This window comes from Equus caballus, chromosome 3 (genome assembly GCF_041296265.1).
Source record: "Equus caballus isolate H_3958 breed thoroughbred chromosome 3, TB-T2T, whole genome shotgun sequence".
NCBI lineage: Eukaryota > Metazoa > Chordata > Mammalia > Perissodactyla > Equidae > Equus > Equus caballus.
Window position 1 is genome coordinate 8,191,843 of NC_091686.1, and position 22,757 is coordinate 8,214,599.

The window sequence follows — 22,757 nt, forward strand, 5'->3', positions numbered from 1 at the left end:
CTCTTACCTTATTATTCACAAAAATTAATTTAGGACTATCATAAACCTAAATGTGAAAACTAAACTATACAGTTTCCAGAAGAAAACGTAGGAGACTATTTTCATGATATGAGGATAGGCAGAGGTTTCTGAGCGAGGATACGAAAGGCACCAATCAGAAAAGGAAAAAGACTGATAAACTGGACTTCATCCAAATTAAAAACTTCTGTTCCTCAAGAGACACCATTACAAAGGCCAGAAGACAAGCCACAGACTGGGAGAAAACATTCGCAATATGTATTCCTGACAAAGGAATTGTGTCAGGAATACATAAGAATTCACACACCTCAATGATAAAAAGACAAAAACCTCATTAAAAATGGACAAAAGACTTGATCAAGCACTTTACAAATGAAGCTGTCCAAATATCCAATAAGCACATGAAGGGATGCTCAGTATAGTCAGCCATCAGGGAAACGTGACTAAAACCACAGTGAATACCATTACACACCCACCAAAAGGGCTAAAAATAAAAAATAAAGCAACTAAGTACATCACTTATTGGCAAAGAGGCAGAGTGTTCATTGCTGGGAGGAGTTAAACTAGTAAAACCATTTTGTAAACCTGGGCGCAGGCATCCAGGAGTGGTTTCTCTTGTGCTGGCTGAGCCTCAGCCTTAGGCAGACCCTGTGTCACTGGGTCATGGAGAGGGGGCTTTCTCAGTGGTTCTGCCCCTCCCCAGCAGTAAAAGATCTCTAAGGACCAGGACCCAGGATGGTCTCCTGTTCTTCTCCCAGGGACAGAGTGTTTCTAAATGTTCCTCTTTCCATACCCTCAAGAGGTCATCCCCATGGCTCCAAGGGAGGCAGATTTGCTGCCCTTTTCCTAAAGGTTTAGGGATTTCGTTCCTTAAGGGAGAAGCATTTGAGCAGGGCTTCCTGCCTGCACCCCTGAAGCAGGCTTTCTCTGGTCTTACTACGTGATCCCCATCTTTCTCAGGAGCCCCTGATGGACGTCCATGGAGAAGAGTCTATGTAAACTGCCCCTGTGCGTCTGTGACTCCGAGGACTTTATACTCTCATACAAGCCCACACTTGCCCTTTAGCACTTGATTAAGAATTTTAGGGTAATTCTACTCACACCAATGGTGACCCCATCTTCCACCTGTAGCAGACGGTGAGTCAGCCTCCACACCCCATCTGTGCTCCAAAGTGACTGTCTTCCTGAGACCTCAGGGTAATTGTTCACCTGCAACCTCAGCTCTTTGAATGGTTCAGGAAAAGTCACGATTTTGTGGATATTCCAGTGTTTCCTTGCTGTTAGGGTGGGAGCGTCACTCCCTAGAGCTTTCTACAGGCAGCAGAAGCCAGAAGTCACCCGAGGGATTCTGAAAGAGGCAGTTTTAGGGTAACACTTCAGGGACTCACGCTAAGGCGGTCACTACTTGGACCTTGAGTGGTCCAGGCTACAGAAGGGGCTCAGATAAGTTGTTGGAAGAGACGGCCTCAGCGAGTGGCCTGTGAAGATGCTGTGTACGTTGACGAAAGAATTGTAGACCTGTGTAAAGGTCATTAATGGCCACACAAGGTGCCACAGGGTCACCACAGCACCTCCTCCTCTCCCTCACTCAAGGCACATTATCAGTCTATGCCACTTCGGTCTCTACGTTTGGCTCCACATGGAAGAGAGGGACACTGCACTCTGGTAACACACAGCCTGTTGTTGCAAGTTGTTGTGGGAACAGAGACATGGAGCAGATTCAGAGTGTGTGTCAGCAACTCCCAGGGCCCAGCCTGCTGGACTCAGCTTGTCCAGAGGCCAAGCCAGACCCAGCAGAGGCAACTTCCTGTCAATGGAGCCCTCTGTCTTCATCTTTCCCTCTCTAAGGATGACGGTTTAATCTCCTGTCCAAGACACAGACTCTGACTTAGTGTCCAAAGAATATTTATTCCCAAAATTGAGGCCACAGATACAGAAGTTCCCCCTCTTTGGCTTCTGCCCACTCCCACCAGAGAATTCCCCAGCCTCCACAATAAGAACCTACTTGGATCCAGAAACATCTTCTATAGAATACGGCTGTCCTTGTTCCTCCAGGGCCCCTGAGGCTGGCTGGTCCATCCATTCACAATTCAATGTGTTCTGTCTGGAGTGGCTTCTCCACTGCCTCGGCCAGGAGCTTGGTCCAGAAAGCCACCTCCTTGTCTTTCAGCTTCTGGGCTGCCTGGGTGGGGATGCCAATCTGCAGGTACCCTTCCTTCTGGTCGTACACTGGCCAATGGGGCAGCCCCTCCCCATTGGGGTTCCTGGGAACAGAAGCAAATACAAATTCCCCAAAGTTACCGTGTGATTCCAACAACCTTCTGAGATTTTCAGGGACCTCTGGTGTCATCTCTGCCAAGAGGCTTGTAAGAGACAGGGAGCTCACCATCCCCTAGGCAGCCTGTCCATTTTTAGAAAGCTCCTATGTCGGAGGTCACAGGGCCAGGAATTTGACCGTCAAATATTAGAAGCTACGCCTTTCTACTAGACATGCCTTACCCCTTCCCAACCCTGCTCCCACTTTGCCGCCAAGCTCACCCATTCCGAGCAAAGTTGGCCCAGAATTTCATCACCATCTTGCTGAGTTTGATCTCTTCTTCTGAGGCACCCTCTGTGGCAAGGAGACAAAAAGCCTTTGCTACTCAAAGTGTGGTTCATGGGGCCCCAGCAGCAGCATCGCTTGAAAGCTTGTTAGAAATTCAGAATCTGAGCCCTTGCTCCAGACCCACTGAGTCAGAAGATGCATTTTAAGAAGTTTCTGGGTAATTTATGTGCAAATCAAGGTTGAGAATCACTGATGTAGAACTCAGCAAAGGGCTGTCGTCAATCCATGAGCAGGTTGCCTTCAGAGACACAACGCCTCCCCCCCCCCGTGCCCCCCAGGGTTTGGCAGACTAGAGCAACCCAGCCTTCCAGGCTTGCGCTCCATTGGGTCTTTTCAAATCTCCTTCACCCACTCACATATGCACAGAATCTGAAAAATGATGGAGCTGTAATGGCCCTAGGGAGTCACCCAACCAGGAAATGCCCAGAGGCTCTGGTGTGTTACAAACTGGTCCGAGGGAGGTACAAGTTATCTGTAACTCTTGATAGTTAAGGTATTGAAGACATTGGTGAAAAGTTTTCTTTAAAATATTACATTCCTAAATATTTGAAGTTTAATAAGGCATGAGTTTTAGATAGATAGATAGATAGATAGCTGGATAGATAGACAGACAGACACATGTTAGCCCTGATTCAAGGTCAACACAAATTCTAACTTTACTCTCACTCATTCTGACATGTTTTTCTGAGTCGTGGCATTCTAGCCGTTGAGCAGACGCCAGCAGGTAATCCACCACCTGCCATATTGATGCCCAGGTCTGTATTCTTTAGTTGACATGGAGGAGAGCACATGCATGTACATTCTCCATCATGCATCATAGAGCAAGAGAAAGGTTGAGAACATTTCTAGTTCAACTCTCTTATGGTGAATTCTGGAAACTAAGGCCTGGAGAGAAAGAAGACCTTTGCCAAGTATATCAAACCAAAATTTGAACCCAGATCTTATAAGTCCAAGTTTGTAGTAACCAAACAGCCATCACCTTTGATAAGCGGGACCCCGAAGACTGAGTAGACGTCATCCCCGTGGTCCCCTATCACGGTCTTGGGTTTCATGTCTGATGAGAAGCTTGGGCGATACTGAAACTCATACATGTAGGTGGGGGCTCCAGCATCTGAGAAGACATGGATTAACGCACAGTTCATTTGACCTGATGCACACCTTGATGGTATCAAGTTCTCCAGGGGTTCTGAACACTCAGGGAATTGGTGGCACCCCAGGATCCTAAGTAGGCAACAACAGCAATATTAATAACAGCTGTCCATTGTGAGTGTCAACTGTGCACTGGACACACGCGGCCCTACACAAAACCCCTGGTTATCAGTATAATAGAGACATAATTTGGAAAAGTTCTGTGATTTGCTTAAGAGTGCGTAAATGGTGGCCATGGGGCTGGATGTGATCCATGTATTTGTTGAATGAATGAATAAATGAATGAAGATTGAATGGATGAATGAATGTTGAAACTCTGGGTATATCTGTGCAAAATAACTATTATGGGGGCACCAGGTCAATTCACATTAACCACTTTGCCTACTGATGCATTCCTACTTGAGAACCCTATATACATAGAGTTTACACATAGTCTAAGAGAGACTATGTGTAAAGAGAGACCTAGTAATCAAAAATATGCAAATTGAAAGAGCATGATGTTCTTTTTTTTTTTTTTTTTTTTTTGGTGAGGAGCGGCTTACGAAACTGGCAGCATTATTTGTGTGTTTTAAACTGACTGTCCCAAGTGAGAGAGTTAGGAAACCTGCCTCCTATACACTGCAAACCAGTGTTGCAGTCTATATGGAGAACTTTCAAATGCTCCTACAGTCCAGTCGAGTAATTTCACTTCTAAAATCCAATCCTAAGATAATTCTTAGACACTTGGATAAAGATTTGTGCACGTAAGGTTGAGCATAATGTTTTTGTAGCACAAAAATATGAGGAGCCACCCTAAATATCCAATAGGACAGGAATACTAAAGTCAATTTTAATCCATGAAATAATGGAGGTTTTCCATGAGTTTTTATGGACAGTTAGGAAATGCCTACAACATAGTGTTCCAGGAACAAATATATATATATACAATTAATTTTTAAACTATATATAAGACATGGAAATGTTATTAGAAGAAAATATATCAAAAATTTATAGCTAGAAGGAGGACTTATGAGTTATCCCTCATTTCTACTTTATGCGTTCCCATATTTTCAAAACTTTCTACAGCTGTAAGATACTATATTTTATTATATATTAATTTTATATTCAGAAACATTCTTTTTTAACAAAAGGAGTATGAGACAAACACGAACATGAAAGAATAATATTGATAAAATTTGTGTCCTCCTGGCAAAAGACCCTGAAGTCACTGTCATGAGATATCAGATAAAAACACAAGTCCAGTACGGCTGGACCAGCAGACCGTGCAGCCAGGGATATCACAAAGCAGACACATAGAAAGATCCAAGAACAAGTTTATGAAAGAACAGATTTGACCCTCATGGTCCACTTGCTGAAGAGATTCATCAGGACCCAGGGCAGGAGGAAGCAGTAACTAACACCCGTGTGGTACTGTCCTGAGTGCTTGGGTACATAGTAGTTCAGCTATAGCTAATTTTTATCAGGCTTATAACATCCCAAATTTAAAACCCTCCCAGCAAGGTTAGAGGGAGAGGTCTAGACCAGAGAACCATTTCCTGGATAGCAGACTAGGTGAAGAGGGGCTCGTAGAAAAGGAAAGGTCCTGTGAGGACCTCAGAAAGCCACCCAGAAGGGACACCTCCTGTCTAGGTGACCTCACCCACCCTGATCCCACACCCCTTGGGTCAAAGTGGAAGGTCCTCTGGTAGCCCTAGCACACAGTGGGATGGACAAGGGCCAGCTGGAGATGTTGACATTCTCCAGTTCACCTGTCTTCTCACCACCCACTGTTCACTCCTCTTGACTTTCTTGGTCCGGGACAACCCTCTGGATCCTATGCTTAGCTTCAGTGTACCCCAAGCTCCACTGGTTAGCAAACTAGTTGACAGCTAGCTCTGACCTTGGAACCCTTCCAAGACATCTTCCCAAGATTTGAATTGTAGCCACCATTTCAGGTGAGGAGTCCCTGTAGCAGATGCTGTCGGTGCCTCACCACATCCCCTACTTCTGGAGATGCCACCCTGACTTCCATCTCCAGCATTGATAGCTATTTGCCGGAGGCCTTTGGACATCAGAGACCACTCTGCCCACATGTGCAGCAGGTCAAAGCACCAACCTGGGAACCAGTTAACCTTGAGAACAGCCTTCAATCAGTGACTCATGAGAGTTCGAGGATAAATGCCCCAGTTTCTTACTGTTCGCACGAGGTAACCCTGAGAATATCTTCTGCAGGTTTCCCAGAGCTCCCCAGCTCCAGTGTCCACAGTTGACATTTGCTTGATAGGGAACCATGAATTGCCTTCCTTCCCCTTCCCGTGTCACTTCTCTACTCCTCTACTGGTGGATTCTGGGATTACCTCCCAAGTAAACTACTTGTGTTCAGATCCTTTTCTCAGAGCTTGCTTCTGATAGAACCAAAATAGCACCGTGTCCCACCCCTGGCCATGTGGAATTGATCACAGAGGGCTGACCCTTGGCAGTTTCCACATATCTGTCGATGCTGAGGGGTGGGCAGAACAAACTGAGAAGCTGGGGGGGTCAGTGGCCCTTTGCTGTGCAACCTCTGGGACTCACCTCTGTGGAGACGGGCCACAGTCACAGATGGGACACCAAACATCACATCTCCAATCAAATCCAAGAAGAGGTCTTTCTTTTTGACAGGGTCATCGGTCCCACCCAAATACTTCTCAGTGGCCGCAGGAGTCAGTTCCTCAGGAATGTTCTGAAATGGATCAAGAGTGACAGTGACCACCAACCCCTGGCAAATGACACAGCTTCTCTTCTTGCATTAATGGTGAACCTCTCCAGCCCTGTGCAACCACCCCTTACTTCACGAGGCAGGTGGGAAAGGTAGTAAAATGGGGGTAGAACCCTCTGGCAACAGTCTTCCTTCTGCCATTTAATAGTCTGTGATTTGGGGCAAGCCCCTCTTCTTTGGTCTCAGCCAATTCCTGTGATTCCCTAGACTCTTACAACAATGGGGTAGGACTTCCACAAGAGAGACGTGGCTGTCTTCTGGTCCAGCTTGCCTTCAGAGAGCGGGTAACCCATCAACTGTTAAAACAATGGTAAAGCAGTTGTGAATCATTGAGAATTAGCAAGAAGAACCAAGCTGATCAACCAACCAAACCAATGCAGGCTGACGGTCACCTTGTCACGTCTTGATGGGCATGGGTCTTTCATAAGCTGGGCAAATTCAGTACATCAAAAGGACTTATTCGACCCAGAAACTCAAGGAGTGCAAAAAGGAGAAAGTAAATGTTAAAAGAAGCTGTCCCAGTCCTTTGCAGTTTGTATGTGTATATATACGTCAGGCTACAGTCCTCACAACGGTCATTGAGACAGAGTGAGAGTGTAGAAGTGGAGGGCTCTAGGCAGAGGACAGAGAGCTCACAAATACCCTCCCTGGCTCAGCTGACAGGGGAAGCCCAGAATCCTGCCGTTATGGCTTTGGTCCTTCAGTGTAACCCCGAAATTGTTCTGATGTGAGAACTGCAGAACTCTGCACGTAATGACTCCATCCAAACCTCTGCTGTAAGGGACTTGATCAAACTCTATCAAGGCTTCTAGCAGCTCAAGGCCCTGTCTTTAGAATGACCCTGTCCCCTTTAAAACTCCTGCCTGAGAAAGCTCCCTGCATCCAGGGCAATTTAACCTTTATTCCAGCCACACCTGCTGATGGGTAGGTAGGTCCCTGAACCCCCTGTTAGAGCATCTACTTTAGAAAGCTTGCAATTGCAAATCCTTCCTGTGCCCTTTGAGATGTAAATCTATCACCCAAACAGTTTCCTTAAGGACCTGAGAGCCATCTCTTTGAAATGCAGATTTCAGGGGATGACTCTTGCTCTCTCTAATTCCCTGTGATGGGAGAAAGACCTAAGTACACTGGACACCTTGTTAGAACTTATACCAATGCCCCTTGTTACAAAGAGAGGAGAGCTTGTTTCTCCCCTGGGTAGGCACCAATTAACTAATCCTGGCAGCCTAGGCAAGTGCAAACTCCCACTCCCACCCCGTAGCCTTTCCCTGAGTACAGGGACCCTTTAAATAGACTCCAAACTTGAGTTTCAGGGACTTGAACTCAGTTCACACTGGACTCTTTTCCCTACTGCGGTGGTATAAATGAATAAAACCTGTCCTCATCATGTCAACTAGTATGCGCTTTGTTTATCTTTGGCAGAAGGGAAAGCTCTTCCTAGCTTGTAGAAGTCATTTTAAGTCAAGAGGAAGCAAGTTCCTCTGAATCTTTGCAGTTGGATGACCAGGAGCGTGTGTGGGGTTTACGGAGAAACCATGAAGGCGCCAGGCCCAAGGGGAGAGGCTGTAGGGCCGCGGCTTCACACTCCTTCACCCCCGAGCTCCTTTCCTTTCCAGGCCTCAGTTTTCTCATCTGCCCAGTGATTGTTTCTACAGGCCTCCCAGCATGGACATTTCAGGATTCTTGGATTGGAACACAATCAGAGAGTGTCTGGGGAGAGGGAACCTCAGGGCCACACACCCAGGTGAGAATTGGGCCCTCCAGAGGTTGCCAAGGAAATGTCAACTTGTGTGAAGGGGACAGCTGTCCTGGACCCCGGAGGGGCTCCACAGTAGGAGGAGATCCTGTGACCTGAGTTGGGAGAGGTGATGTGAAGGGCAGGGGAGGTGAGTCTAAGAGACCAGCACATTCTCACCGTTGGAAGAATCCAGCCAAACTCTTGCTTGTTGATTCCGACGATGTAGGGAACAGTGTTGAACGTCTTTTCAGCCAGAATCTCCTCAGGCATCTTTGGCAGCAGCACTCCATCAACCACAGTGGGCAGGAAGGGATGGCTCTGGGAAGAGGGAGCACAGTGTCTGTGCTTCGTCTCTCAAGGAAACACCTGCCTCCGCATCTCCACCTGTCTGAGCGCAAGGCCGGCACCACAGAGCTGCGTGCTCACGGCAGACACCACAGAACTCAAGATCCTAACGAAGGAGGCTAAGTCTGTATGACTCCGGAGGGCAGAACTTCGACCAGGGGCTAGAGATGGTAAGGTGATGGGGGCAAGTCAATCACAAATGGGAATATATATGCATATATATCCATATTTACATATATTTGTGTGTATAGATTGAAATGTTGAGATGTATGTACACATGCATATTTACGTATATTTCAATTTGAAGTGTATGTCTATCTATGGGTATCTCTCTCTCTACAGTCAGTCTTCATTATTCCTGGTAGTTTAGGTCTGTAAGTCACTGTGCACCCTGAATTAGTGAACATTGAGCCAGGTTCTCAGGTTGGTTCTCCCGGGGGAAGTACAGGGTCAGGTTCCTGCGAGCCTCTGGTCACATTTTCACCCACCCTGGTTTACAAGTGTTTAAAAACATCTGATGTAATACACATCTATTACACACGATTAGTTATCGGTAGCTGCTATTGATAATAAAGCACCAGTATAGAAGGGCTCCACATTTCCCAGGCCCTGGGTAATGTGACTGCAGTTTCCTTGGCCTCCAGCATCATCACAGTGCCACATAAGACCGTTTTTTATCCATCGTCATCTCATGAAAGCACAAATGCAGCTGTTTTTACACAGCTTCATCACACGCTATGGATGTTACTCTAGCCTTTCCAGAGGGGTCTCACGGCAAATTTCCTCCTCCTTTTTCTGGATGGGCTGCAGGGTTGATCCATTAACACTGAACACACAGCCGGCAGCACTGTGACCCACACCTGAACGAAGCTCATCAAACACACGGACTTTCTCCCATGTTGGGCACATCATGGCATTATTGTGCTTAGGAACACTAGACAGCCCCTCAGCACTATCCTTGGGACCATTTTAAAGAGAGAAACCACCAACAGAAAGCAGAAAAATCTGAAAAATGTGGCACTAATTAGACTGTGAAAAGGGCACTTCTTAATAGTATGATAGATGAAACAAGAAGACATAGTGTTGCCTTGTTGGATCTCAGATGGGAACGTACGTGTCATCACTTGACTCACACTTTCTGCCCCTCTGTGCATGTCCGTGAATGACCACAAAAGTGCCCCGAGTATTGATTTTGGGTAACAAATACATTTCAGTGAATAGGTGAGTTCACAAATACAGAATTCACGATCAATGACAACTGACTGTAGCTATGTACCTGTATTTAAACATGAGCTATTCTTGATAAGTGATTTGCTTGAAGGAGGCAGTGAGCTCCCGAACGCTCAAGGTGCTGAAACTGAGACTTGGCTCCCTATCCGAGAGAAGCAGCAGGAGTAAAAGAATCAGGGATGAGCTCATGTTGTGTTGAAAAATGTATTAATATTAGGTTTCACTTTTGATGAAAAATATTTACACGATCACAGATTCAGCAGGGCCTCACTCACATATCACTGTCTAAGAAGCTGGTTCTGGGTACAGTTATGTTTCATAGTTGGTCACAGAAGTTGTTAAGAGCATGGGTATTGGAGCCAGACTATTGGGATTCGAAAGCTGCCTCTGCCACTAACTAGCTGGTAACTTGGGAAAGTGATTTCACCTGTTTGTGCCTCACTTTCCTCATTTGTAAGATGGGTTGTTGTGGGGCTTAAATGGCTGAACCCATGCAAAATGCTCAGCACAGTCTCTGGTATTTGGAAAGGGTTGGATAAACATTAGATATTATTCATGAGCAGCATTGTTACAGATCCCTTGCATAGACCCCACCCCCTTGTGCCATATTTCCAGCTCCACATACTATGTGTCATATTCCCCCTTGGATGGCAGGCGAAACTGGATAATCCCCAGGCTTTGAGACCCTGTGACTCCCAGGACCTGTGTCTGCTCCACAAGGGCCAATGAAGACCGGCCAGTTCTGGCTGCAGAGGAGAAGTTGTGTCAAGTGATCTGACTCAGCAGGACAAGGGCCCAAATCCCATAAGCCCAGCAATATGGCTGACAATAGGAACAGAGGATCAGGATGCCACCACTGATGTCTACAAAAGGCTGTGCGATTCAGAAAGGGCTGCTGTGGGAAGCTGCCTAGAGGAGCAACTCCTTCTGTGAGGAAGACACACGGCAGCCCACATGAGGGAGGTGCCTCCCATCTGCAGTGGGCCTGGGGAATGAAGACTATTCCAAACAATGCGAATGGCATGAGCACAGTGACCGAGGTGTCAGTGTGTAGCACAAATCCCAGGAACCTCAGACCCCGGGAGCCCTGGGCTTGGAGGAAGGCTGTGGGACGTGGACAGAGAGAGAGTACATGGTGCAGCACACTTTCTGCACCACGTCCGGCACAGAGCAGGGACTCAGATATGCTTTGAAAGATAACTCCATGGAGGTGAGCTGACTTGTCTGGTAAGGAGGGTCAGCCTTTTAAGAGGGGGTGACATGCCCTGACGTGGGTCCACAAGGGTAAGTCTGGCTGCCCTGTGGGGCATGGTAGTAGGACGGAGAGTAGAGGTGGAAGATAGGAAAGTCCAGGAGACAGACCATGAGGGCGTGATCCGGGAGGCATCCTGCGGGGCTGACAGACATGAACAACAGTGGGAATGGCAGTGATCACTGCTGTCCAGTATGGTTGCAGGTGGCTGCCCTGTGTAGGGCTCCTGCATCACCTGGCTCAAGTAAAAAACCCAGTGGCCTGATTCATCCCTTCTCTTCTTCTTTTGCTCCACATCCTGTCCACTAGCACATCCTGTGAGCTGTTACTTCAAAAATATTGAGGTGCCAAGCCCTTCTCAACACCCCCTCTGCAGTGGGCTTGTCCAAGCCGCCATGACCCCTTGCCTGGATTGCTGCAGCCCAGGGTCCCCCCAGCTGCTGTCCCTGCATCTGCTCTGCCCCTTCCCCACCTTCCATTTAGCACAGCCATCAACGAGCCCTTTGTAACATCCAAGGTCACTCACTCCCTCACTCCTCTGTTCAGAACCTTCCTAAGAATTTCTTGTGCATCCAGGAGGACGGAGGTGTCCTGAAGACTGAGATTCTTGGCTCCCTCACGGACAGCCCTGAAGATGGTGCAGCCTTCACAGCTAATCAATCCTGCAGCCTCGAGGAGAAGATCTGGGCTCCTCAATGAAGGCTCCAGAGAAACCCCTTACCCAGTTTTCTCCACCTTCCCATAGTGGAAATTTTAATCCAGGCTTCTCCCTGGGGTCATTGTTGGGATCAGGAAATGTAAACCAGAAGAGGGTTAGCTGGGCCAAGGGGAAACAGATTTGATGACTGGGAGCACTGGGCTGGGAGTCAGGGGAACATGATCCAGTCTTATGTACTCTTGGCTGTGTTATCCAGGCAGTCATGGTCCCTCTCTGGGCCTCAGCAATATGAACACAGGCAGTTACTATGAGTCCACAGGGAGAATTCTTTCATTCATATTTAAGTGGAGCTTAAAGCTATGGGTCCTGGGGCTGACCCTGTGGCCTTGTGCTTAAGTTCAGCACGCTCCACTTCCGCAGCTTGGGTGCATTTCCCCGGGCACAGACCAACAACACCCATGGCAGCCACGCTGCCGTGGTGATTCACATGCAAAGTGGGGGAAGATAGGCAACAGATGCTAGCTCAGGGTGAATCTTCCTAACCAAAAAAAGAAAGAAAAGAAAAGAAGAGAAAAAAAAGAAAACATCCGTCCTTACCTCTCTGGGGTCTCCATGGAAATCAAGGGTGAAAAATTTCTGTGAAGACAAAGGCAGAGGATGTAGGTGAGAAGGCTTCCTGGAGAAAAGCTGGACACCCTGGCTGCCCTGGGCATGAGCACAGGGTGCAGGTGTAGGATGGTGGAGGGGCTCTGGAGAGGACGTCTGTGGTGGCGCGTGCCCCGCCCTCCATCCATTTCCCATTCTTGTTCCCCCAGGAGACAACACCTTCTTTTCCCTTTGGGGGACCTCACTCTTCCCCACTCTCAGCCCACGATTGCAGGCATCTACATGTGACCTGGGGTGCCCCATCTCCCTGACCAGAGATTAGTCCAGGGATGGGCACCATGCCATGTCAGTTCAATAGTGTTTACCCCAAATATTTTCTGGAATTATTGGGAAACAACGATTTGAAGCAGATAGGATGCAAGTCTAGAGGGCTATTGCTGTCTTTAACTTCCCTTGGGGACAGAGAGATTTTTAACAATATCATATGTGAATCTGCATCTAGCGGCACCTGTAGCCCCCTGCTCCTGAACTGTAGTTTAGTTTTCAGGTAGTTACCTAAGAGTCTGTCACAACACATTCCTTCTTCTGTTCAAGACACTTTGAGATGAGTTTTCCCATCTTGCGTTTGAAAGTCCTGACTCATACAAGCTCTTGGAAATTCACCCCACCCTACACTTCACTTGTGTTGTGTGTTCACCAAGATTGCACAGACTGGAATGTCACACTGTAACTAACAGGTTCTGACCAGTATGCAGCAAGTGATCAGTTTAGTCCCTCTATTATGGGTTGTAGCCATAACAGCCAGGGGTGTGTGGGGGGTGTGTATGTGTGTGTGTGTTTTGAGAAGAGTGGATAATGAGGGAAGCACTACCATATGATCTCAGAAAATCTCAGAAAGATGACATGGGCTCTTAGGTTCTCCGGGTTTTCTCAAAGTCACCAACTCTCCCTGTAAACACTAGTTCCTCTTGTGTGACATGCAGGAGGCTGAAATGAATTTTCCTCCTTCCAGGCATCAGAATAAGACAGTCGTGCTTTTATTCTTTGAACCATTGGTCACCTTAGTTGAGCCTGTGAAACCAGGATCAAAGCCCCAAGGCCACAGTGAACTCAAGCTATGAAAATAGAGCAGCATCAAGTGCTAGAGGCCTGTCCTGGGGCTCCGAGTAGTATCCTCAGGAGCCCAGGGTCCAGACAGAGTGCTCAGGGCTTCAAGATCCTCCTAGGTTCACATTCACACCCTCCCCCGACAAAGAGAAGAGTTCCTGTTTGTTCCAGATGCTGTATTCTCTGGGTGTCTATCCCTGTGATGACACACTGCCATAGCCATCCATCAATCCTCAAATCTCACCTTCTGTGTGAAGCATCCCTGCTGACTATTATAAGTGTTTCTCCTTTCTATAATCCCATCACACTTAGCCCATGAAGCATATGGTGTGTTTCTCCTCGGACAGTTCTTTTTGAACAGGGACTGCATTCGATTCATGTCTGCATCAGCCTCCCTGTTAACCGCCCATACACCTAGCATGAATGAGTGGATGGTGGATGGATGGACAGATGGATGGATGGCTGGATGGAGTTGGTCAACACATGTAGTATGGGTGAATTGGATGGACAAATGAATGTGTAGATGATAGCTAGCATATAGGACATGGATGGATCCTTGTCCTTAGAAGGATGAAGGATGGAGTGAATATACAGTTGCTGGATGATGCATGGATGGTTGTTAATAGATGAATGAAATTTGTAGAAGAATGGATATTAGATTGATGAAAGGAGATCGATGAATTGGATTGATTGGTAGATAAATGGATAATAAGATGATGAAAGGATGGATGAATGGATGATGCTTGGTTGAATGGACAAGTGAGTGGATACATAGTTATCCTAGAACACAACTGAGACAGAGTCTCTGAAAATCTAGAAAACTCAGCCACCACTGGGTAATAATTGAGGTAGTTTCTAAATTAGCCAAGACAAGTTGTGACAACCTTCTTGAAAATCTTTGTTCTTAATAATCTCATCCCTAATATTCAGGATGGTAGTTACCTCTGGGAATATGTCATGTTTCAATTTTTACTTTCTTAAACATATATCTGCAAACTAGAATGGAAACACAGTAAGTTATGATAGAGCAAGGGGATTATTACACAATTGTTTATTATGCTATTTTTTGACTTTGCTAACGTTTCTGATATATCATGCCAAAAAACTCCAGAAATTCGCCATTCACATCCAGACGCTGACATTGCTCTTGAGAGGTGAGAAAGTGCCCCAACTAGATTTTCCGGGGTGAGGGTACAGTTGAAATGGTCAAGCCTGAGGCCAAGTTTACAGGGTGGGAGGCTTGGACAGCCATGAGAATAGATACACCTACCATCTTCAGTGACGTCTCCAGGAGCTCGTCTTCTGTCTTCTGGCGCAGGCAGTCAACAATGACAGCCGAGGTCGTGGTTTTACACCCAGCTAAGATGGCAATTTGCTGTAGAGATCATGGGCAATAACAGAATTCAAGAGTGATATACCTTCCCTTGTTCAATAAAGAGCGGTTCCATCCCAACCTCAATTTCTAAAGGAAGCAGGGGTTGCAGAAAATACTCTGGACCAGTGGGTGTGGGTCCTCGTCCCAGTTATGCCACTTACTCAGCCTCTGTGTCTGATAACTTATCTCTGTTCTAACAGGCACAACGATCTCAGAGCTGAATATCTAAGGAGAGGCAGCAGGAGTGAGGCTAAGAGCATCAAGTCCAGAATCACTCTGTCCTGTTTCACATCTTGGCTCATCCACTTACTAGCCATTTGGATTCAGACAAGTAACTTACAAAGTGACCAGAGGAGAAGATGCAGATGGAGAGGAGGCAGGCTCCATGATGGTGGGGCCATGGAGAGTGTGCACAGCTCCCCAGAGCCTAGTACAGTGTCTGACACAGAATCAGTGCTCAGGATGTATTTGTTGAATAAATAGAAAGATACAGGGGCTGGCCCAGTGGCATGGTGGTTCAGTTCACATGCTCCACTTCAGTGGCCCAGAGTTTGAAGTTTCAGATCCCAGGCACAGACCTACACGCTACTCATCAAGCCATGCTGTGGTGGTGTCTCACATACAAAATAGAGGAAGGTTGCCACGAATGTTAGCTCAGGGCCAATCTTCCACACCAAGAAATAGTACAGGGAGAAGTAGAGGAGAGAGAGAAAGAGTAAGAAAAAGAGTCTTAGATTCCCTTCATTTTGTCAATTTCTAGTGTCGATTTACTAGCAAAATCCAGCCCCATCTCTGCCAACTCTGTTTCCTGGAAATGACTTCTCCCTTCTCAACTTCAGCCTGGTCAAGTGGGCTTCTGTTGTTTATGTACAGAGAATTCTGAAAAGCATCCTCAAAAATTTTAAAAACTCTTGGTGTCTTCCTTTCCTTTCCTCCTCCTCACCAGCCCCTTTAAGTCTGACTGCTGCCCCCATTGCTCCATGAAACCAGCTCTCACAGCCCTACATAAACGCCCCACATCACCGACTCCAGCAGGCTCTCCTCAGCTGAGCCTCCAGTGGCTCACTCTTCCTTAGCTTCCTAACAGTCTGCAGATAAAGACAAAGTCCTCACCAGGGTCCTGTGCAGCACGGCCCCCGCAATGTCCCCATCCTCAGCTCACTCAAGGTTCCCTCTGCTCCTTGTGCTCTGGTCACATCAGCCTTTCTCGTTCTCTCTCACTTGAGATACTTCCTCCTACTGCAGAACGTTTGCACATGCTATTACCTCTTTCTAGAATATGCTTTTCTCACCAAGTAAATTACTGTACCTTCTTCTTATCCCAACTCACTAGCCATTTTTTCAGAAACACTTTCTTGATGACCTCCCCTACTCAAGGGACTAACTGCGATTTTAGATTCTGTTGTGACATCACATACCTCTGCTTTATTGCTCTTGTCAATGCTGACATTTTATAAGTTTATAATTTGTGTGATTATGTAATCATTAACCTGTCTCCTCCATGAGAACGGAAGTTTCATGAGGTTTCTAGACATCTGGCTAGATCAAAATTATTTGTTGAGTAAGTGAGTGAATCAATGAATGAATTCTCCAGGAAGCACCCCCAGGCACCGGTCCTCAGGGAGGAGCCACATCAGGCCCACATGCTGCAGGTGGGTTCACCAGAACTCAGACCCTGAGAGGCAAAACACACAGTGACAGTCCACTGCCAGTGGCATGGTGGGACTGGCCCAACACCCCACCTTGGCTCACTTTGGGAAGCGTGGTCTGTGGACAGTGCTCTGAGCTGACAGTCCAGTATCATGAGCTTGAGTCCCAGCTCTGTCCCATCACTCTCTGACCTTAACCAGCTGCTTCCACTCTCTGCCCAGGTTGCTCAGCTGGATAACTGGGAGGTTGGGTGACGTGTCTCCTTGCCTTTCCCACTCAGCCATTCTCACTTCTGTGATGCTTTGAGGGTGTCAGCTGGATTCCATAGCAGAAAGGCCCCTGAAGACTCCATGAGAGCAGAGCAAAGGGTGCAAGGAAGATCTAGTGTGAGACTCACCTGAGCTTCAGCCTTCGAGTCCTTCTTGACCAGGCAAGTAGTGAGGGCCACGCCACTCTCAGAGATGGCCCGGTGGAAGAGGTTCTTGGCCAGTGGAGATAACACCTGGGAGGGAAGCGGAGAGGAACAACGTTCATGCTTGGGGAGGGGTCTGTAAGAACTGTGTCTATCGACAGCTCTCCCCTGACCCCTTCCCCTGGAACCCTGGCATGCAGTGCACATTACAGCTTCTTACTTGCCCTGGCCTGTTCCCCAGACTGACCCTGGGACCTGGCTTCTCCAGGAAAACCTCCCTCAGCTGGAGGCAGCCAGGAGCACAGAGTGAGGGACAGAACAGGAAATGTGTGGCATGTGTTGATTATAACAATCAAAGTATCCGAATGATGCTTAGCAATTCCTTGCAATACTTTAAGACACAGTACTGATTGTGTATTTGCATTGCTCAGAACATATACTAGGAAAGATAATCATGGAGGCACACAACGATTACTAAGAATTCTCTTTTGTTTAAAAGGGTGAAAATTGGAAATAATCCAAGGATCCAACATTATGACTTGGGTAAATAAGCTATTTTTCATTGTTACCATGGAATACTATGTGACTTTAAAAAATAAAATTTTATAAGTGTACTTCATGGTTAGGGAAATGTTGATGGTGCATTAGAACGTTAAGAAGATCTTTTTGTTTAAGCAAATCCTGGATAGGTAGATAGATAGATAGACAGATAGAAAGATAGACAGAGAGACAGATGGATGATAGATGTTAGATAGATAGATAGGGTGAGTCATGTTAAAAGTCGTGTCCTATGTCTCAAAATGTCCACCCTGAGTTTCCCTGTATAATGGGATTACGGAGGACTCTTCTATAGGGTTATCTGTACTTTTCTTTTTTCACCTCTTTAGATGATATAAAACCATTGCCAACTGAGTATCAACTATGAAACGAAAACATGTTTTAAAAATATACTAATAGAGCTGACCCTCTGCTGCACTCTGAGGCAGCTGAAGGATTCCTCACCCCTCCTAGCATCTTCCAATCTGGTTTTCCATCCTTAATTCCCTCGTGTCTCCCTCAGCCCCACCCTATCAGTAAGATATCCCAAGCTCCCAGGTCGTGTCCATGTCGCACATTCCCTGTCCCATTCCTCCCCATCCCACCTTCTGACCCCTCCTCATTCTTACGTACTTCCCTCAGCACAGGTGCATCTATCAGTCCAGAGACTGCTGCCCACCCTCTTGGGCATGGACAAGACATAAGACAACCTCAGAAGATGCCGCGGACCTGTTCTTAGTGCTCATGCCCCCCTGATATGTAGATCAACCTTCAAAAGTGGAGGTTGTTACAATAATCTAGGTCGGCTTGGTTCAAGCCAAACCACAACACTCTGCCCATCTCTCAGGGTTGATTTCCCTTGTTCATAAATGATGCCTACCCCTACTTCCAAGAGAAGTGAAGGGAGTCCTAATGGCAAAATGATCGGGAAGAAGAGGGAGGGCTCAACCAAGTGAGAGAGGGGAATGTCATTTCTGCACCTGCAGCTGGAGATTCTTATGGGCCCAGCATACTAAGCTGAGTCTGAGCTTCCAGGGGGCGAAGGACAGTGTGGTCATTAGCTCTCCACCATCTGATACTCTGCAGAGTGGAGTCAGTCTTGAATCCATATCTTGTAAATAAAGGGGCCCATGGCTAGATTGGCTGGTCTCTGACAGGTCCCATCAGGAGCCACATCAGACCAGGAACACTTACAAGAACAGAGACACTTTCACCTCCTGCTGACTCTCCAAAGATGGTCACGGAGCTTGGGTCTCCTCCAAAGTTGGCAATGTTTTCCTGGACCCAGCGCAGTGCGGCCACCTGGTCCAAGTGACCCCAGTTTCCTGGGCTGTGTTCGTCCCCTGTGCTGTGAGTAAGAGAACAGGCTGGAGGAGAAGCAGAAACATTATGGCAAGTCTCTCAGGACCACAGATGGGGCTGGGGACTCTAGGTGAGCCTTCTGGAATAAGATGAGGCTTCCACTGCCCTGATGCAGGGGTCTCCACGTGCCTTCCACTTCTGTAGCATTGTTCTGTTGTGGGCTCTACATTCCTTCATGTGGCTTCTATTTATAGAGCATCAGCTATGTGCAAAGACTGTTCTAAGAGCCAGGAGCACATCTGAGAGCAAAATAGGCAAACCTCTGACTACACAGAGCTCACATTATGGATCATAAACAAATAAAGAGATAGATATAGAATATGATGTCAGGTACTGAAAGTGCTTTCAGGAGAAATAAAATCTGGTAAGAGAAAGGCAGGGGTGGGGCAGTGGGCTCCTATCTCAGATCACACGACACATCTCTTTGGTGCTGTGGCATTTGAGTAGAAACCTGAATGAGTCTGCACACAGCCTTGCAAGTATCCAAAGAAGGGAATTCCAGGTGGAAAAAGACCGGCAAGTGCCAAGGGCCCAGAGTCCAGCGAACAAAGTGCGAATGTAAGACATGCAGCTATAGAGGGCCCTGTGGGCCTTGGTGAGGACATCAATGTCATTGTCAGGAGGGAAGTCACTGCAGGGGAAGGACATCACTCCATTTATGTCTTACATGGTCACTCTGGATACTGTGCAGATCAGACAGGGTATAAAGTAGCAGGATCATAGAAGTGGCCGTTGTTATAGTACTCCAGGTAAGACATACAGAAGGCTTTGATTGGGGTTGGCGGAATGATGGCAGTGAGAAATGCTCGGATATTGAGTGAATCTTAAAGGTGGAACCAAGACGATTTGCTGATCGACTGGATGTGGGAAGTGAGGAAAAGATCAGAGTCGAGGCTGACCACAAGGTTTTGTGTGTGTGTGTGAGGAAGACAGGCCTTAACTTAACATCTATTGCCAATGTTCCTCCTGTTTATTCTCCCCAAAGCACCCCAGTATATATGTGTTTATCCTAGTTGTAGGTTCTTCCAGCTCCTCCATGTGGGGCACCAGCTCATCATGGCTTGATAAGCGGTGCTAGGTCCACACCCAGGATCCAAACCAGCAAACCCCGGGCTGCCAAAGAAGAGCACATGAACTCAGTCACTCGGCCATAGGGCAGGCCCAAACCACAAGGCATTTATCCTCAGCATCCAGAAGAATGGAGCTGCCAGCAGCTGAGCAGGAGATGCTGTGGGGAAAGTAAGAGTGTTTTGGGGGTAGGGGCACGAGAGTGAAGGGTTTAGTTTGTCCCTTTAAGTGGGAGGTGCCCTTAGACATCTAGTGGAGACAGCAGGAGGTAGAAGGAGGTAGTTAGTGATGTGCATCTGGGTTTCAAAGAAGACTTTGGGGCTAAAAACAGGGAGCTGTGGAAGTGCCCCCTGAGGTCACTCGGGACAGCAGTGGACATGGAGAGGGAGACACACGCAGAGGCCCGAGGACAGGGAGGAGGAGGTCCGGTGAAGAGGCAGAGGAGGAGCAGTCCATGAGGTCGGAGGCGGCCCGGAGCCGACAGAGGCAGCATTTCAAAAGGGTGTGAACCATCATGTGTGGATGCTGCCAAGACTATGTGTGGATATTTGCCAAGGTAGGGTCAAGAGCTGGTGGGTCATTGGTGACCTCGACCAGAACAGTCTGGTGGTGTAGTCGGGGTGAATAGCTGACGGCTTTGGGTAGAGGGGAGACTGGGAGGAGAGGAACCTGGAAGGGCTAATGTAGCAGTTTAACTGTAATGAGGAGCAGACCCCTCACGTGCACCCCTCACCCACCTCAGCATACTCTGCATGTCATGGGTGAAAGGGATGGGGAGTCTTAATGAAGGCAATACTTCCTGGGACATGACTCACCTGGGATAACCCACCCCACCTCCCTAGGCCTTTCTAGGAAGACGTCCATCCCTCCCCCAGCCTGCCCATCAGCCATCTCAGGGTCAGAGATGCTGCAGCCTGTGATTTCAGGAAAGACTCACAGTGACTGTGTCCTGAGGGACACCTGGTTCTGTTTCCATGGAGACTTGATGGAGAAGACTCTAGCCTTGACTCATGCATGAGCCAAATGCAGAAGAACATGGGGTGAGAGGGCCTGAAATACCTCCTAGGAGGGTTCTCTATCCAAGTCGGAAGCTCCATCAACCTCCCCGTTCTGGGCACCCATTCCTTCACCCTGAGCATTTACCGAGCTCCTGCCATGATTCTGCTGTTCATTACTTTGTCGTGAGAGGTAAGATGTAACAACTACTGCTCTAACGACGGTGGGGCAGGCTAAGTGTCATTTTAACGGTGTGCAATGTTCCGGGGCAGAAAAGCTAAAAAGGAGGCGATGATTATTTCGGAGGAGATAACATTTGACTTGGACCTTGCAGAATGAATAGCACCTTGTCAGGTAGAAGAGGCATCCCAGGCAGAGGGAACAGCACATGCAAAACAAGCAGGTGGACCAGTGTGCCTGGGAATGAGAAGGGACGTGGAGCCAAATTATGAAGGGCCTTGGGTGCCTCTCCAGGGAATTTAGTAAAGATCCCCTTGAGGGCTGACATGGCCAGAGCAGGGTCCTAGCACCCTCAATCTGAGGGCCAATGTGCAGTCAGGGTAGTCCAATATCTTACCTGAAGAATCCCCAGATGCCCAGGCGGTACTGAATGGTCACCACCACCACGTTTTCATAGGAAGAGAGGGCCAGCCCATCATAGTCTGATGCCCTACCTACCATCAGACCACCTCCGTGGATCCACACCATCACCTGCACAGGGAGGACAAAACCATACTGGATATAGGAAGCAGAGCTGGGAAAGACCTCAAGAGGTTGTCTGGTTTGGTCACCTACCTCTTGGCCATGACTCAAGGAGGCCTAAAATCCACTAGTCCCCACCAAAGTTGGAACAGGTAGTCACTCTCCTCCTCCACTCTCCCAGCTGAGGCCCGGGCCACCAGCCCACTCAATGCACCCTAGCTGCCCCTGCCTGACTCCCCAGCCCCACTGCCACCTCCTCCAAGGGCTATTTGAGAGGGTTATGCTGAGAACACCATCATGGGAACAGCCAAGCCTAAGAGTGTCATCTTCTCCCCAACACTCCCATCGTCCTCACGCCTGGACCCCTCACCCACCTCATCATACTCTGCATGTGGCAGCCCTTGTATATCAGCTTTATCCTTGTTACCTCATTTGTGGTGAATTAAACTTCTCACATGTGAATCATTATCTCAAGAAGCACACATGCCCCCAGTGGTAGCTCTTTCTTACATTCTTTCCCTCTGCCTCCTCTGCTTCCCCAAATCCAACTGGTCTTCCAAAGCCCAGCCTAGAAGCTGCCTCCTCGAACAAGTCTTCAATCATTTGATTAACATATCTGAGAACCAAGTCAAGGGACTGTGATATGAATTGAGGATGAAAGTGCACAAAAAATTCATGAGTCATGGTTCTTGCATTTAAAGAGGTCATATAGCAAGGAAATGAGAGTGGTTAAGATCATCATATTGCAATAATTTTGTTAATTGAAAAAAGAACTCATGACATGAACTATGTGCCAAGTATCTCTCTAAGCACTTTACCATAAAACACCCATGAAGTAGGGACTACCATTGTTCCATTCAACAGATAGGGAAACTGAAGCCCTCAACCTGCCCGAGGTCACACAGCTAATAAGTGGTATAAGCAGGATATGAACCCAGGCAGTGTGGCTCCAGAGTCCACATGGTGAGTCACTAGTACACTGCATCCAGTGGCCATGAGCAGTAGATCAGCTGTTAGGATAGGAGTAATATCTGAACTTTATGAAAATTAATAAACAGAATCCTGATTTAAAATGAAATTGGAAGGCCAGAAGAGAGAACTCTCATGCAGGTGCCACTCAGTGCACACTACAGACCCCAACAGGAAGAGACATACTTTGCATCCCCAGTAGTAAGCAATAGTACTTACTAGCCCAGGAGAAGGAAGAGGA

The 22,757-nt window shown here is 47.5% G+C and overlaps 1 protein-coding gene across 4 annotated transcripts in view; it reads right to left on the reverse strand.

Moving 5' to 3' along the window:
* Positions 1-1,906: 1,906 nt before the first annotated feature.
* Positions 1,907-22,757, reverse strand: part of LOC100147112 (liver carboxylesterase-like) — a 31,639-nt gene continuing 10,788 nt past the window's right edge. For all 4 annotated transcript variants that reach the window (XM_070262950.1, XM_070262951.1, XM_070262952.1 and 1 more), the window contains 11 exons: positions 21,423-21,556; positions 18,614-18,767; positions 16,868-16,972; positions 14,716-14,820; positions 12,330-12,368; positions 8,425-8,565; positions 6,725-6,805; positions 6,326-6,473; positions 3,603-3,734; positions 2,557-2,629; positions 1,907-2,282 (listed from right to left, as the gene is read on the reverse strand). In XM_070262950.1, coding sequence (XP_070119051.1) covers positions 2,102-2,282; positions 2,557-2,629; positions 3,603-3,734; positions 6,326-6,473; positions 6,725-6,805; positions 8,425-8,565; positions 12,330-12,368; positions 14,716-14,820; positions 16,868-16,972; positions 18,614-18,767; positions 21,423-21,556 — 1,293 coding nt within the window. In that variant the 3' untranslated portion in view covers positions 1,907-2,101. The remainder of the gene's footprint in view (positions 2,283-2,556; positions 2,630-3,602; positions 3,735-6,325; positions 6,474-6,724; positions 6,806-8,424; positions 8,566-12,329; positions 12,369-14,715; positions 14,821-16,867; positions 16,973-18,613; positions 18,768-21,422; positions 21,557-22,757) is intronic.